Source organism: Rattus norvegicus, chromosome 11 (assembly GCF_021556685.1).
Source record: "Rattus norvegicus strain SHRSP/BbbUtx chromosome 11, alternate assembly SHRSP_T2T, whole genome shotgun sequence".
NCBI classification, from domain to species: domain Eukaryota; kingdom Metazoa; phylum Chordata; class Mammalia; order Rodentia; family Muridae; genus Rattus; species Rattus norvegicus.
The window spans coordinates 58,052,695-58,069,761 of record NC_141544.1 but is presented as its reverse complement, the minus strand read 5'-3'; the positions used below and the strand labels follow the sequence as shown (position 1 = coordinate 58,069,761).

At 41.0% G+C, this 17,067-nt stretch overlaps 1 protein-coding gene across 2 annotated transcripts in view; it reads left to right on the top strand.

The window, feature by feature from the left end:
• Nucleotides 1-17,067, top strand: part of Impg2 (interphotoreceptor matrix proteoglycan 2) — a 95,671-nt gene that overhangs the window by 62,789 nt on the left and 15,815 nt on the right. For both annotated transcript variants that reach the window (XM_087575431.1, NM_139088.4), the window contains 3 exon segments: nt 9,003-9,318; nt 10,470-11,737; nt 12,450-12,669. In XM_087575431.1, the coding sequence (XP_087431557.1) occupies nt 9,003-9,318; nt 10,470-11,737; nt 12,450-12,669 (1,804 nt within the window).

The window sequence follows — 17,067 nt, the reverse complement described above, 5'->3', positions numbered from 1 at the left end:
CTGGCATGTTCTCTTTTTAAACGGCCAATAAGCCAGAGATCTATTCCGCATCCCAGGAGGACAATAGCTCCCCAGGCAAACATGCCCGCCCACTCCTTAACAAGGGAGAAAGCATTGGTAATCCATGAGGTAAAGTCTTCAACTGTGATGGGGTCCAGCCTAGTCCTGTTGAGGACAGCAGTCTGTATCAGCAATTGTCTTGATAGTTGCTCTGCTTTCATGGACCAGTTTCCTTTCAGATAATTTGAGATTTCTTTGCTCTGTTGAAAATGCTGAGAAAAGTTAGCTCGAAAAGGAATAATGCATAAACCTCTAAGGGCGGAAACACAAGACAGCTGTGTCATATGATACAGTGCTTCAATTTGTTCTTGAACTAAATCTATCCTTTGATTGGCTAATAGAAGGCCAGATGCCAAATGGGTATTAAATTCTTCTTGTATCTCTAGCGCCACTGCAGTTCTTTCTACAATCTGATTGACAGTCTCAGCCGTCTGTATTTGATTGGTCATAGCGATTGTAGCTGTGGTAGCTTCGGCAGCAGACAGCACAGTGGCTGAAATTATGACTGCCGTAATTCCAAAATCTCTTTCGGCTCTCAGTAAATTAAGAATAGGAAAGCTAGCTGGGTTTGCCTCCACTGGGATTGGCACAAAGGAGGGAATCTTAACCATCACTGCGGTGTCATTGGTGCCATCCCAGCATTCAGCTAAATAGCAGACTACATCAGTGCTATTACAATTTAAAACACCATTGCTGACATTAGTGCTTATCAGAAAGACAAAAGGTGATCTAACACATACTGAAGTACTAGTGGCAATATTATTTGCCAAGAGGTTATTATATTGAATATTGATCAACCTGGTATCACCTTTTCTGGTAGCTGAAACATTATACAGCACGAAGTTCTCACCCATCAACCCAGCAAAGGGGGTCAGGGATGTATATACCCCTTGCTCATTGGACAGCATCCATTGAGACCAAGGCCAGAGATTATGCTTGCCAGTCTTATTCTCAAAACAGTAGAATTGCTATGAACTGGCATGGGTACTGGCCAGGATCTGGCAATAGCCCACAGGGTGAGCTAATTAACCTGTATTACCATTCCCAGTAATAATAGTAGGGTTCGTAGTCTCATCTTCAGGAAGAGCAGAAGGCAATTTTCGAGTCAAGCGGTCGGGTACCCAAATTGGATTTTCTTGATTCTGCAGAAAAACACAAATCGCTCCCCTAGATCTCGAAATCACGGGATGTGGGCCACGCCATTCATCAGTTAAGACATCCTTCCACTTTACTTCTGCATTGTAGGTGTAGTAGTAGCATGGCGATCCGCAGCAGAGCGGCCATGCGCATCCAAAATTAAGAAATTTAGAGTAAAAAGAGCCAAAGAAAGTTGTCCTTTCGGTGTTTGGCCGCTGGCAATTCCCTCTTTTTGTTTTTGTATAAGCTCTTTTAAGGTACGATGTACTCTTTCCACAATTCCTTGACCCTGGGGATTGTATGGTAAGCCTGTAGTATGACCGACCTGCATTGTCTGGCAAAATGCCTGAAAGGACTTTGCAGTGTAGGCAGGCCCGTTGTCTGTCTTGAGACTATCAGGCTTTCCCCAGGCTGCCCATGCCTCTAAGCAATGGCTAATGGCATTACGAGCCTTTTCATCAGTCATCAGAGTAGCGTGTATAATACCGGAACAGGTATCAACAGAAACATGAGCATATTTTAAATTTCCAAATTGAGATATGTGTGTGACATCCATCTGCCAAAGTTTTAGCGGGATCAGACCACGAGGGTTAATCCCCACATGAGGAGGGTGGTGAAATTGAACACAATTTTGGCAACGTAACACCACATCACGAGCTGCAGCTCTAGAGATTTTAAATTTTTGTTGAAGAGTAAAGACAGGTACATGAAACTTTTGATGAAATTCTCTAGCGAGATCAACCGGAGTGGCATGAAAAATAAACTCTCTATGAGTACTAGCATCCACCAGGGCGTTATTACTGGTCATGGGACCAGGCAAATTAGTATGAGCTCGAATATGTTGTATGAAAATTTTATTTTTTCTGGCCCAAATCAAATTTTGTAATTCTAAAAGAATTTGACATACGGTACTACTCGACCGAATTGGCCCTGCAATTTCAAGTGAGCGCACAGCATTAACTACATAAGCAGAGTCAGAAATTAAATTAAAAGAATCATGAAATCTTTTGAAAACTTCCAATACAATTTTACATTCTGTAATTTGGGGGGTGCCTGGACTGTATTGAATTAATACTGGTTCTTGAGAATCAACCAGATAGGCACCTACACCTGTTTTGGAGCCATCTGTATAAATATCTAACACTCCAGACAAAGGCTCTGAGGCAGTGATCTTAGGAAAGATCACTGGGTGTTCAGTAAAAAATTGTAGCAAAGGATCCTTAGGATAATGATTGGCAAACTCTCCACCAAAACTACAGCGTAATATGGCCCAATCATCTATCAAGGCACACAATGTTTCTATCTAAGCAGTTGTATATGGTATAATAATTTTCTTGGGTAAAATACCAAAATGCTGAATACAAGATTTAACGCCTAACACAGCAAGCTGTGCAACAGCAGAAGGGTAATATTCAAGGGTCTTATTAGGAGAAATATGGAGATAAATCCAAAGAAGCGGTCCCTGTTGCCATAGCACTCCTGTAGGTTGACGAAAGGCTCTCAGTATACACAAAAGGAGATCCTCCTTTTCCTTGTACCTTTTTAGCATTGCCTTTTCCAATCTTTCTTCTACTTTCCTCAAGGATAATCGTGCTTCCTTGATTAAAGCACGGGGTGAAGTAAGCTGAGAATCCCCTTTCAGGATCTCATAAAGTGGTTGTAAATCTACATTGGGCATTTTAATATAGGGTCGAATCCAATTTATGCTTCCTAGTAATTTTTGAAAATCATTTAATGTTTTTAAATGATCTTTTCATAATTTTGGTATAACTGCTTTCTTGCCTAATTGTCTGCCTCGTTGCCACGTGGCACTAGCGTGTGGCCAGTCTAGATCATATCTCTCCCTCTCACACTGAGCAGCCTCTTCCTCGAGATCAGCCTCATCATCCCAAAATCCAGTCTCCAAAACACTGAGTCTATCCTTCATGCTACAAGGTTTGACTGCCAATTCCTACATATGAACGCATGATGGTGCGGTCTCCAATACCTCAACAAAGAGACATTGCCTTAAAATCTTTTAGAAGCCTGGTTTCTAGGATAAGATTTCCATAAAAGTATCATCCCAATTTAGACCTGTTTCCCTAGATTGGCTCATGCCACATGTTGTCTAGAATGACTCCATCCAAATTTACCAGTTTTATGTCAACTTTCTGTTACCAATGTCACATTTTTTAAAACCATATCCAATAACTTAAAAGCCAATAGTCCATAACCAAGGCATGTAGAGAATATTTATACATTTAAAACCAATCAGAAACAAAATTGAAGTGGCTACACATACCTTTAATATTTAAATCAATCACCATTTTTACTTTTTCTAGCTGTAGTTTTAAGAGAAACACCTTGTCACCTGTTGAGTCCAATAATCACAGTCAAAGATTTTTCTAAGAGAGACAGCCATCAGTTCCATTACCTTAGAAGCTGTGAAGCTCCTGGTGTCTTTAGGATCGGCTAGTATAAACATTTAGCCAGCCCCCTGGGGAGCTTGCCCAGTCGACTTAGGCTTCTAGCTACAGATGCAGGCTCCAAAAGCCAATTGAAACTTTTTATTTATTTGTTCCTTTCATGAAAGGAGTTAAAGCTACATCAATGGGTGAATCAACCAGCATTTAAAATTTTAACCTTTTCTTTTAAACATGAAACACAAAACATTGAAGCAATGAGAAGAAAAACCCAGACATAAATTGACATACATGGACAGCTTGGTGCACCAAGGACAGACAATAGACACAGAGGAAAAGAACTAGATGGTGTTCCACCAAAAGGACCCAGACATCCTACCTAAAGAACCCAGAATCAGAAATAAGCACTTCTCCAATAGGAGCCAGCAAGGAGGCAAGAAGTCTCCCACCTCCTTCTGTTCCCAGGAGAGCTCCAAAAAGTTTAAGCTCATTTCCTTCTTTTGCCAAAGCATCTGTGGAGAGTTCGGGAGGACTGTTTTTCTCAACCCCATTCTCTCTCTTGTCCAGGGTGTAAACTGTCTCTAGTCAGGGTCCAAAGACTAAAAGCATCTATGAGAATTGACTCTGCTTCTCTAGATTTTAACATAACTCTAAAAGAACACACATGCAAAAACATTTTACCATTATTACCTTGTCCCCTTTTGACAAGGTTTACTCACCACTACCCCAAATCTTTATCTTTGCACATGCTTTCAATTTCTGTGATCCTTCTGAATTCTGCTTACTGCGGCCTTTAAAATCTGTATCCACCACCTGAGTTCCCATTCCAGGGGTCAATACGAGTCTGGTGGTGGAACTGAGGTCGAGTCCTGCGCTTCCTTTTGTTGCTCTGCGGGAGGCCCGGGACCCGATGGTTCTACCTTTAGTTTCACTTTCTCTAAGCTGTCGGTGATGGTTTCTAGATTGTCTGACATTTCTAAGGTCAAGGCTTTTAAAGAAGAATATATCTTATTTGTTTCCTGGTCCTGATTATCCTCTTTTTTTTTTATCTCTGCCTTCTCTCTGTTCCTTTTATCTCCTTTTCTTTTCTTTTTTTCTTTCGAGACCTTTTCTCCCTCCGACATACTCTCTTGTTGCTCTGCAAGGACCCTCTGACCTGTCCTAACAGCTCTAATGGCTTCCTCACATCGTTTATCCTCTAAGCAGGCAGGGACGATTCTCCAAAGAGGTTTTGGTCCGGGCTTAAGCTTGCTGTCTGTGGCTTCTCTATCCCACACAAAGAAAAAAAGAAACAAAATTACCAGCCTTGCCCAGAAAGGATCCATAACTTTAGGTTTCTTCACAGTGGCTCTCCACCTAGGCCCATAACTTTCTTCCTCATATATGGCTGCCTCTTCCTCTAATTCCTCCTCCTCCGACTCTGACAACTCTTACTCAGAGTCACTGCCAGCCAGTTCTAAGGCTTCTAATTCTTTTAATGGATACAAAGTATCCTCTCCGGTTGACTTGTACTTCGTCCTCCGGGGCATACCTATTTTTTCCTCTGGCGGCGTTTCTTCCGCCTTTTGTATCTCTTTCACTTTTGTTTTAGTAACCTTTTTCTTTTTGCCCGCTCCTAATTTCTCACTCCGCTCTGTTTCTGACATGCTCTCTTAAATCCAAAAAGGGGGCATGCCTCTAGGAAGCCTAATTTCTCACTCTGCTCTGTTTCTGACATGCTCTCTTCCAAAAAGGGGGCATGCCTCTCGAAGCTTACCTTTTAATTTACCTTCTCGCAGTTCTGAATCCTCTTCAGCACACTGAAGGGTCCCCCCGGCACCGGCGATGTTGGTTCCCGGGTTTCAGCACCACTTTGTCGCGCGCCCAACGTCTCGCCAGTAAGAATGACGCGCGGCAACAGGATTCTTCTGTGAACAAGCCTTTACTGTACAGCTCTCTTGAACAGGGACAGGGGGACCACGAGCGGCAAAGTTGCTCACCTTATATACACAACAGTATGCTAATAATCTCTCAGGGATTGGTGGGGCACGGGTCACCCCACTATCACCCCACTACTTGTCCTCCAGGGATTGGCGGAGAATGAATCACCTCACTAGCATGGTACCGCCCCTCATTAGCATATTAATGGCCAACTGACACCAGGTGCAAAACCTGCGCATGCGTAGTACCGTTGTTCACCACTGTAGGGCGCCCTACACCCCTATTCTCCTCCCTTCTATATGGGTGTTCCCCTCCCCACCCTCCCCCCATTACCACCCTTCCCCCAACAATCCCGTTCACTGGGGGTTCAGTCTTGGCAGGACCAAGGGCTTCCCCTTCCACTGGTGCTCTTACTAATATTGCTACCTATGAGGTTGGAGCCCAGGGTCAGTCCATGTATAGTCTTTGGGTAGTGGCTTAGTCCCTGGAAGCTCTGGTTGGTTGGCATTGTTGTTCATATGGGGTTTCAAGTCCCTTCAGCTCTTTCAGTCCTTTCTCTGACTCCTTCAACGGGAGTCCCGTTCTCAGTTCAGTGGTTTGCTGCTGGCATTCGAAACTTTTAAAAAGCTAGTATCTAAATACTTTTTTTTTTTTTTTTTACAAAAAAAAGTAGATTTCCTGCTGCTTTTGAGAATTAGGAATATCTGATACCGTGAAGTTTCTATTACCTTCTGCCAGGAACTAGCCAGAGTTTGATGACTGTCAGTCAATGTTGACAAATACTGACTAATAGGGATTATTATTCAGTTTCATTGCAGTAGCTCCATTTTCCCTTCAACAAAATCAATCTCTCTCTCTCTCTCTCTCTCTCTCTCTCTCAACTAATTTTATTTTTATTTTATATGCATTGGTATATTGCCTGTATGTGTGTCTATATGAGAGTGTTGGATCACTTGGAACTGGAGTTAGAGACAGTTGTGTGCTGTCATGTGGGTGCTGGGAATTGAACTTGGGTCCTCTTGAAGAGCAGCCAGTGCTCTTAACAGCTGAGCCATCTCTCCACTCCCTACAAAATCTCTCTGAGAAGTGATATCTGCAGGAAATTGAAAACAATTTAAAGAGAATGGAGCCTGTAAATTTTTTTTATTAATAAGAATAGTTATGTATATTTGTGAAGTACAATGTGAGTTTTTGCTAGCATACAACATGATCAAATAAGGGTGATCTATGACCGAATGTTTATCATGGTTATATATGTTGATAATAGTCAGCCTTAGCTATTGTGAAATAGACCATAGGTTGTCAACTGCAGTCATTGTGCTAAGCTACAGAACACTACATATTTTCCTTCTGCTTGTAATTTTGTACCACAAGCCTTTTTATTCTTGCTTCCCTACTCTTCCCAGCCCCTGATACCACTCTTATATTCATTCACCACCTCTATTAAATCCAGTTGATTTTTAGCTTATATTATTTACTATATATCTTTATATAAATAATATGTATTATTGAACTTGGAAGCTTCTGGTATCCCAGTTGTGAAATTCACTTGTTTTTCACTATGCTTTCTTTAGAACTAGAAATTTCTTCACGTGGAAATTAGCACCAGTGAAAGTAGCCAATATTTAAATATTGAATTAAGAAGTATTCATGAGATGGGTTTGTTACTAGAAACATGGATTGATACAAAAATAGGGAAACCACCCATCTCAGCTCTAGTAGGAGAAACAGCAGTATGGAGAGCCCTGGCTTAGTTGTGGTTGTTGTTATGGTTGTTGTGATTGTTTTGGCTGTTTTGCACCTGTGGATATCTTTCCTTTACCTGAAATATGCATGCCATGATTGGATTACATGATTCTTTACAGTCTTCCTAGGTTTAAAATTGCATGCTTTAATTATGTTGCCATACACACATGTATACTTCTCTCTCCTCCCACTCCTGAAGAACGGGTTGATAAATTCCCCAAGCCCCCGACAAACATTGCAAGTTAGTAATGTTTCTTGATTTATTTTTTCACACACACAGCCTTACAATTTATTCTTATTATTTATTAATTAAACCTTTACTCTCTCCATCCAGTCCATTTAGAAAAACTTAGACATTTAAAGCAGAGCCCAAGGCAGTTTTGTGCATCTATGTAACTGCTAAGTTACACAGGGGTGCTCTACACAGGTCAGCAATTTCAAGCTGTTCAGTTACATAAGACTGATTGCTGTTGATGGTTCTGGGATCCCAGGCTGCTCAGGTTGGCTACATGAGTGCTGAAAGTTGTCTCCCTGATGAGATCCCATCTACTAGCCTGACTCATGAACCTACTCTTACTCTTTTCAGATTCATGCTGATGGAGGATTCCCCAAGAGGGTGGCCCCCCTTCATCTTTGAATCTGTCTCTTCCTCTGTAACTCCTTTGCTGTTAGACCTCATTGTCTGAAGATGGTCTTTGGTCTCCTCCTTCATACACATGCTTTTTCTCTCATACTGCACATTTTACTCCAGCAAACTTAGCTTATTAGAGCATGGGACTGTAGGGAGAGATGGTTTAACAGTTAAGAGCACGTGATACTTTTGCAGAGGACCTGGGTTCAGTTCCTAGTACCCACATAGCTGCTTACAACGGTTCCTAACTACAGTCCTTGGGGGTCCAATGCTTTCTCCTGGCCTCTGTGGGTGCCAGGCATGCATGCATTACATATAGGCAGTCAAAATATTCATACATATAAACTAAAATGAAAGACATTTTAAAGGAGAAATTTTCAGGCTAATGTGCAGCATATATTAAAATGTATAAACGCCCAAAGTGCCATGACTTTTTAACCTATTAACATCATTGTTAAATTTCCTTTATATAGTATTTTTTCCTGCACCAATCATCAAGTATTTTTTAAAATAAGATTTAATAATAGAATATTCAAGGGTTTTGTTTTTGTCTACTTTTTATTTCTGTTGAAGTAAGACTATCACTATATTAATAGCAAGTTGGGGAAAGAGAAAAGTATATTTTGAAGCATGTAGCAGTTTCACAGGTGTGGCTTCTTATTTGAGACAGTCAGACAAATTGTGATATGATGATATTTTTCATAAAAATAAAAGCCCCCTAATTAAACATCTTTTGAAATGATGGATAAAACTGTCAATAATTCCTCCCTACTGTGGGTAGTACATAGCTAACTTCTATGTATTTGAGGTCATTTAAACAAAAAAGATAGAAGATAATGAAACATCCAAAACCAAAGAAACAGTAGTCTCTCTCATGGATTCACTCTGTTAGAGTCTTCTAAATATAGTATTTCACCCAGCCTTTTTACAGGTGAACTGTGAGGCTACACAGGTTTTCAGTCCATTTCCAGACCAGTAATTAGCTGAAGTAGGGTCTGATTCCAGAATATTTGCTTCAAGAGAACTTGTGTTTCCCCCATACAATATGGCATTTCTATGTCTCTCTTTTCTCTATGATATGATTTAGCCTTTTTCTCCCTCCCCAGGATAATACCCTGCAAGCTGAATGGCTCTCAGCAGATGAATCCATCACCACCACCACCACCACCACTATTTCACCATTTGGTTTCAGCTCCGGTCCTCCCTCAGCCACTGGCAGGGAACTCCATTCAGAAAGTACTTTGGGTGACATAGTGTCTACACCCAAGTTAGCTTCTCCCTCGAAGGTGGTCCTCAGTTCTTCCCCAGAGGTTTTAGGGGGTAGCAGCTTGACTCTTCATTCTGTTACCCCAGCAGTGCTTCAGATTGACCTGCCTGTGGCTCCTGAGGGAAGGACTTCTGGATCTTCCATATTAGAAGACGGTGAGAAACATCAATCACTTTTCTTAATACTTTACTGATCAGAGGACAAGGGCTCTGAAGAGATTATGGTAAAGAGGGAAACACGGTCGCATTTATTAGGGAGAAAATGGCTTGGGAAACCTGAGTGAGAGAAGAAATAAAATCTAATTTAATCAGTCAGACTGGAAAATAAAAGTCATTGTATCTTAGCCAATGGACTTGGAGAAGTGAGGTGGAAATCAATTAAAAGATATTTTGAAGGTCATATTGAAGAATATATAATTACTGTGGCCACTACTAACAAAATACTTTGCCTGCTTTTATGTCATGAACTGCATCAAAGAAGATTATTCCAATAAATCTTAAGATTAATTATGGGGCAACTCCGAGGATTTAGGTTACTATTGAAAAGAGGAAAATAGAAGCTAGGAAAACCACAGAGAGATTGAGTGATGGAAATGAAATAGTTACTCTTCTAGATCAGTGGTTCTCAACTCATGGAATGAAATCCATTTAGGGGTCAACCAACCCTTTTACAGGGGTCACCTAAGACTGCTGGTAAACACTGACATTTGCAATATTATTCATAACAGTAGTAAAATTATAGTTATGAAGTAGCAATAAAAATAATTTACTGTTGGGGGTTACCACAACACGGGGAACTGTCTTAACAGGTTGCAATATTAGGAAGATTGAGAACTGCGTTGTGGGATGGACTGTATGTGTGAAAGAGGAGGTGAATAAAGATAAAAAATAATGGGTCAAGAATTTTGAACATGGAGGGAAATCTGAAGGATGAGGATAATAACGTAGAAGAGAGAAACACAATTTCCAGGAAAAAATATTCTCCCTAAATTTCTAGTGTTCTAGTTCAATTTGGTTTTCATTTTAATCATGATTAATTCTTCATTTTCACTGGAAAAAAAGTCAAGTGCTTGAGGATTATTTCAGTCATCAAGACTTTATCTCAGAGATGGGGATTATATTTGGTAATGCTAATTCCACACTATGAATTTATAATCATATCTTTCTGTAGTGTAGATATTAAGGTCAGCTATTGTTCTTGGTAACTGGAGAAAACAGCTAGTTTTACAGGAGAACCAGGGTTTCATTTTGTAGATTAACTAATGGGAAACTGGTTTTGTTTTGTTTTGTTTTGTTTTGAGAATTAGACAACACAGAAGAATCAGAAGATGTTTCTATTGATGTATTGCCTTCAAGCTCATTAATTCAACCTGTGCCAAAAGAAACAGTACCACCCATGGAAGACTCTGACATGATTCTCCTGACATCCTCACCACATCTGACCTCTTCTGTTATAGAAGACCTTGCTAAAGACATAACGACACCTTCTGGCTTGGACTCCTTGGCTTCCAGAGTCTCAGACAAGTTGGAAGTGAGCCCATGGTTTCCAGACACCTCTGTGGAAAAAGAGTTCATTTTTGAAAGTGGCTTGGGCTCTGGGTCTGGGAAAAATGTCGATGTGATTGATTGGCCATGGAGTGAGACTTCATTAGAGAAGACCACTGAACCCCTGTCAAAGTCATGGTCTGAAGAGCAGGATACACTATTACCAACTGAGAGTATAGAAAAATTACATATGTATTTCACAGAACAAATGATTGAACCTTCAGCACATAGATATGGAGATGGACCCATATATTTTACAGAGGAAGAATCCCATGTTAGATCTGCCATACCCGTCTTTGCAGAGTCTGCAACTCAACCTACATCTCTAATTTCTTCAAAGCACACATCAGATGTACCAGACATTGATTCTTACTCAGTTACCAAAGCACCCTTCTTACTGGCAACTATAGCAAACACTGCTTCCACCAAGGAAACAGATGAGGTGAATACCCTCCTAAAAAAAGGTATGGTACAAACAGAACCATCCAGTCCCAAAGGACTTGACAGCAAGATTTCAGTAGCAAGGCCAGATATGCAGCCTGTGTGGACCATTTTGCCAGAATCAGATACAGTTTGGGCGAGGACTTCTTCCTTAGGGAAATTGTCCAGGGACACATTGGTGAGTACACCAGAGAGCGCTGACAGACTCTGGTTGAAGGCCTCCATGACACAGCCCGCTGAATTGCCTCCATCCACCCACTCCATCCAGCTAGAGGATGAAGTTATAATGGCTGTCCAGGATATTTCATTAGAACTAGACCAGGTAGGCACGGATTACTATCAGCCTGAGCTAACCCAAGAACAAAATGGCAAGGTTGATAGCTATGTGGAAATGCCTACCCATGTTCACTACACAGAGATGCCTCTTGTAGCTCAGCCCACAAAAGGCGGTGTCTTGAGTCGCACCCAGACTGCAGGAGCTTTGGTGGTTTTCTTCAGCCTCCGAGTGACAAACATGTTGTTTTCAGAAGACCTGTTTAACAAAAACTCTTTGGAGTATAAAGCCCTGGAGCAAAGATTCTTAGAACTGGTAAGCAAAGAATGACAAATGTGAACATTAGTCACTATATGTGACTCCCTCTCACCCTTGGCACACCGTGTCTGAGCCCAGAGAAGGGGTTTTCCACGGGCACTAATTTCCTGTCACCCTTAGGTAGCATCATGGCTTTGGGGTGATAGGAGAACGTTCAGATCTTCATTGCGGGATCCATCAGTGCAACAGACTGAAAAAGCTCTAAGCATCTAAAATGCTTTATGAGTTCCACAAGGTTTCTAAATATCGCTATGAAAAATCTCACAATATTCTTAATTTATGCAATTAAACCATTTATTTTCTAGTTGGTGCATAAAATAAAGGCTCTCATTATGGCACTGGATGCGTCTGCACCAGTGTGCTCACATTCCATTTTATCTTCCCGAATTCTATGTCTTATCTGTATATACATACATTATGGGAAGAGTCATTCATGATATATATGTATATAATCATATGTGAGTTAAATCTAGTTATACATATGAAGAAAATTTGATACTTTATTTCTTTTGAACCACCCCCCCCACCTTTACTTTTACCCATTGTCCTATAGGGACAGAAGGTTTTGCCTTTTGTTGAATACATACTAAAAGGAAAAACTCACATGAGCATCTTTTTGTTTGCCTCTGTACGTTTTATGGTCTTTCTGGCATGTATTCAACAAAATGGTGCACCGTGGCAGTAAACGAGACGATTTTGTCATTTGCAGCTGGTTCCCTATCTCCAGTCAAATCTGTCAGGGTTCCAGAACTTAGAGATCCTGAACTTCAGAAATGGCAGCATTGTGGTGAACAGCAGGGTGAAGTTCGCCGAGTCTGTCCCTCCTAATGTCAACAACGCCATATATATGATTCTGGAAGACTTTTGTACCACCGCCTACCAAACCATGAACCTGGATATTGATAAGTACTCCCTGGATGTGGAATCAGGTAAGGATAGGACTATCACTGAGGTCTCTGTAGAATCTAGGGACTGTTCTGTTTTATTTTTCATTGAGTCTAAGTAAATCAGACACTCCTATGAAGAAAAAGTACTGTGTCATACACAGTCCCACATCTTGAAAATTAACAAGATAAATGTTTCAGGGACATCTCAAAATGTCGGGTAGACAGTGGTACCATTGTTCGCTCCTTATTCCCTTCAAACGCATTCTTTCCTGCTCTTTCACTTATCCATGGGACCTACATTTGCTTTAGTTCTATGTTGTCATGACCCTAAATGTGTTTTTTTCTTTCTTTCAATAGATGATATATCTATATATCTCTATCTATATATCTCTATCTCTATCAGTCTATCTATCTATCTATCTATCTATCTATCTATCTATCTATCTCTATATCTCTGTCTATCTCTATCTATCTCTATCTATATATCCATTTATCTATCTATCTATCTATCTATCTATCTATCTATCTATCTATCTATCTATCTATCTATCAACACTTTGCATCCCTAAATTGATTCCCTTTAAGTTTAATGCAAAGATCATTCTGCATTTTGGTGTGTGGTACTGGTTGGTGAACTCGGGGCCTTCCACATGCCGGACAAACCATCACTGAGCTGTACCCTCAGCCATCTGTTTTAGGATCACTGAAGTTGTCCAGGCTGTCTTTGGACTGCTCTGCACTACAAGCAGGTCTTAAGTTTGCCATCCCCTGTCTCATCTTTTGAAGTAGTTGGAATTACAGACCTGCGTCTCATACCACCAAGGGCACGCTTCACTTTCCTTATTTCTCTGTACTGAGGAAGCTTCTCCTCTAAGCACCAGATGTATTATTTAATGGTTTGACCATCCCTGCTTGAGTGTGTTTGATGTATTCCGTGTGTACCATGTTGAATGGATTTAAGAGTAAACTCTTCTTTTGTGCATCTTCTCACTTCCACTTAACCTGTGCTTCTCCATCTCAACCAGTGAAATATTTATCTCTTCAGCTGCTTAGGCTAGAAACCCAGAAAATCTGGAAAGCCACTCTTAATTCTATAGTTTCAACTAATCACCAAACTTATATTAATACTGAATTCTAAAATATCCCAAATCCAGACAGCAGCCCTATCACTCTTTGTATCAGCTTTTAAATAATTTTACCTGGCTGCTGTCTGTATTTCAATGGTTGCCTGATTCAATAGTCACAAGGCCTGAACCCCAACTTCTTTCCCAATATTACCCAGTTGAAGCTAACTTTTTGGCTCACCATATTCCAGTCAAATATTGTGTTTTAGTTCCTCAGACATCCAAATCTTTCTATGGCCTTAAAGGCTTTGGGCATTCCTACCGTCTTTGGCAACCTCTTTCACCTTACCATTTAGTTTAGGCCTTGTTTCAGATGTTGTTTCTAGCAATCTCCATGCTCTATCCTGGATAAGACAATGCTTGTCTTTCTCTAACGTTAGGTTTATTTCCTCTGTAGAGTTTAACTTGTGTGTTAACTTGTGTGAGCAGTGCTTAATAACCATGTCCCAATTGCACTTTCTGTAAGAGCTGAGTGTGTCTGTTATAGTATGCACTTGGTCAGACCTTAGCACAAGGCTTAAAGTACCTGAGAAGGTATTCAGAAATAGTGTGCAAGTACAAAAGGAACCACTGATTTTGTTTGGAAAAACTTGATACAGAGAATATGACAGAAGCCTGAAATTTTATATAATTTTTTCCCTTCCATATTACTAGGATAGGGTGGTTTTGAGCAGAAGTCAGGTAGATTGTCTAGGGTCATATTTCTGTAGTCCTTTTATTCTCAAACTGGTTTGAAAACGAGACGTATTATATTTTTAAGCAGGGAGAAAAAACAAACATTCTTTCCTTTGAAATCCTTGAAGGACCGTTATTCATTGCAAGTGAGGAGAATGATTTAGCTAATCTCCCAGTATCCAATTCTCCTGTCACAAGTGCTCTCTGAGGCTGCATGCACATCCTTTGCCGGGCAGTGTGCAGAGTAGCAATTACGCCAAGAATTCTTGCTTTTGTTCTATCATTTATCATTTGCAGGAGTTTAGACAAGTTGTCATTTGATCTCTAAGTCACTCATACATTATATGGATAGTACATCACCCTGCATATTTAATAAAGCAGAGCCTTGGGACTAAACGGAAAGCAGGTTAGCAGCACCACAAATGTGAGCAGTTATGTTGCGCTGTTGCTGTCATCATGGCAGTTATGATACACTGTTGCTATTGTCATGGCAGTTATGATACACTGTTGCTATCGTCATGGCAGTTATGATATACTGTTGCTATTGTCAAGGCAAGCACCTTCCACTTTCAAAGTTCTGGGGCTCACACACATTAAGAGGTGCTCAGCCACTGAGCTACATATTTAGCTTCCAGTCAACTTCTTTGAAAAAAGGACTACAATAGATGAGTGTGTTTGCCTCGCAGGGTCTAGCCTAAGGAAGAGAGGTTCTATTATCCTCTTCCCCACACTCTCACAGAGTAGCCACAAAGTATAAAATTTTTTTCAGATCAAGTTTCTCTACCACATGTATATTTTAAATGATTATTGTTGCTTTATGCCAACATTGGCTATGGTAAGCACAACTTGTATTTTACCCAACTTTATTCACATTCATTGTTTCCAAAAACTTTGCTCTCCTTGGTGGAGGCATGCTTGCTTTGAAAGCTCCAGGGAAGATGCTTTCTTACTTTTTTTTGTATTTTTCGTATTTGCTGAAAATCTCTGGCATTCCTTGGCTTGTTAGTCCAGCATTTGCCTCTGACTATTTGTAACCTTCTCCCATGACTGCGTCTCCGAGTCCCGTCCTCCCTCCTCTAAGAAGGGTAGCAGTCATGAATGGCTCGCCCACTGCAGTTACAACTTCCCTTTGACATGATTATATCTGTGAAGTTTTTATTTCCATGAATGGTCACATTCTGAGGCTCAGAGTGGGTAAAATATCTGGGGGACCCAATTTAACTTAGTATATCCTGTCACTGCCCACACACAGCTGAGAGGGATCCAGGTCCCCCGAACCCAAAGGCCAAAGTCTTGTGTATATCATCTTTTTTTTTTTTATTAACTTGAGTATTTCTTATATACATTTCGAGTGTTATTCCCTTTCCCGGTTTCCGGGCAAACATCCCCCCCTCCCCTTCCTTATGGGTGTTCCCCTCCCAACCCTCCCCCCATTGCCGCCCTCCCCCCCATAGTCTAGTTCACTGGGGGTTCAGTCTTAGCAGGACCCAGGGCTTCCCCTTCCACTGGTGCTCTTACTAGGATATTCATTGCTACCTATGGGGTCAGAGTCCAGGGTCAGTCCATGTATAGTCTTTAGGTAGTGGCTTAGTCCCTGGAAGCTCTGGTTGCTTGACATTGTTGTACATATGGGGTCTCGAGCCCCTTCAAGCTCTTCCAGTTCTTTCTCTGATTCCTTCAACGGGGGACCTATTCTCTGTTCAGTGGTTTGCTGCTGGCATTCGCCTCTGTATTTGCTGTATTCTGGCTGTGTCTCTCAGGAGCGATCTACATCCGGCTCCTGTCGGTCTGCACTTCTTTGCTTCATCCATCTTGTCTAATTGGGTGGCTGTATATGTATGGGCCACATGTGGGGCAGGCTCTGAATGGGTGTTCCTTCAGTCTCTGTTTTAATCTTTGCCTCTCCCTTCCCTGCCAAGGGTATTCTTTTTCCTCATTTAAAGAAGGAGTGAAGCATTCACATTTTGATCATCCGTCTTGAGTTTCGTTTGTTCTAGGGATCTAGGGTAATTCAAGCATTTGGGCTAATAGCCACTTATCAATGAGTGCATACCATGTATGTCTTTCTGTGATTGGGTTAGCTCACTCAGGATGATATTTTCCAGTTCCAACCATTTGCCTACGAATTTCATAAACTCGTTGTTTTTGATAGCTGAGTAATATTCCATTGTGTAGATGTACCACATTTTCTGTATCCATTCCTCTGTTGAAGGGCATCTGGGTTCTTTCCAGCTTCTGGCTATTATAAATAAGGCTGCGATGAACATAGTGGAGCATGTGTCTCTTTTATATGTTGAGGCATCTTTTGGGTATATGCCCAAGAGAGGTATAGCTGGATCCTCAGGCAGTTCAATGTCCAATTTTCTGAGGAACCTCCAGACTGATTTCCAGAATGGTTGTACCAGTCTGCAATCCCACCAACAATGGAGGAGTGTTCCTCTTTCTCCACATCCTCGCCAGCATCTGCTGTCACCTGAGTTTTTGATCTTAGCCATTCTCACTGGTGTGAGGTGAAATCTCAGGGTTGTTTTGATTTGCATGTTCCTTATGACTAAAGATGTTGAACATTTCTTTAGGTGTTTCTCAGCCATTCGGCATTCCTCAGCTGTGAATTCTTTGTTTAGCTCTGAACCCCATTTTT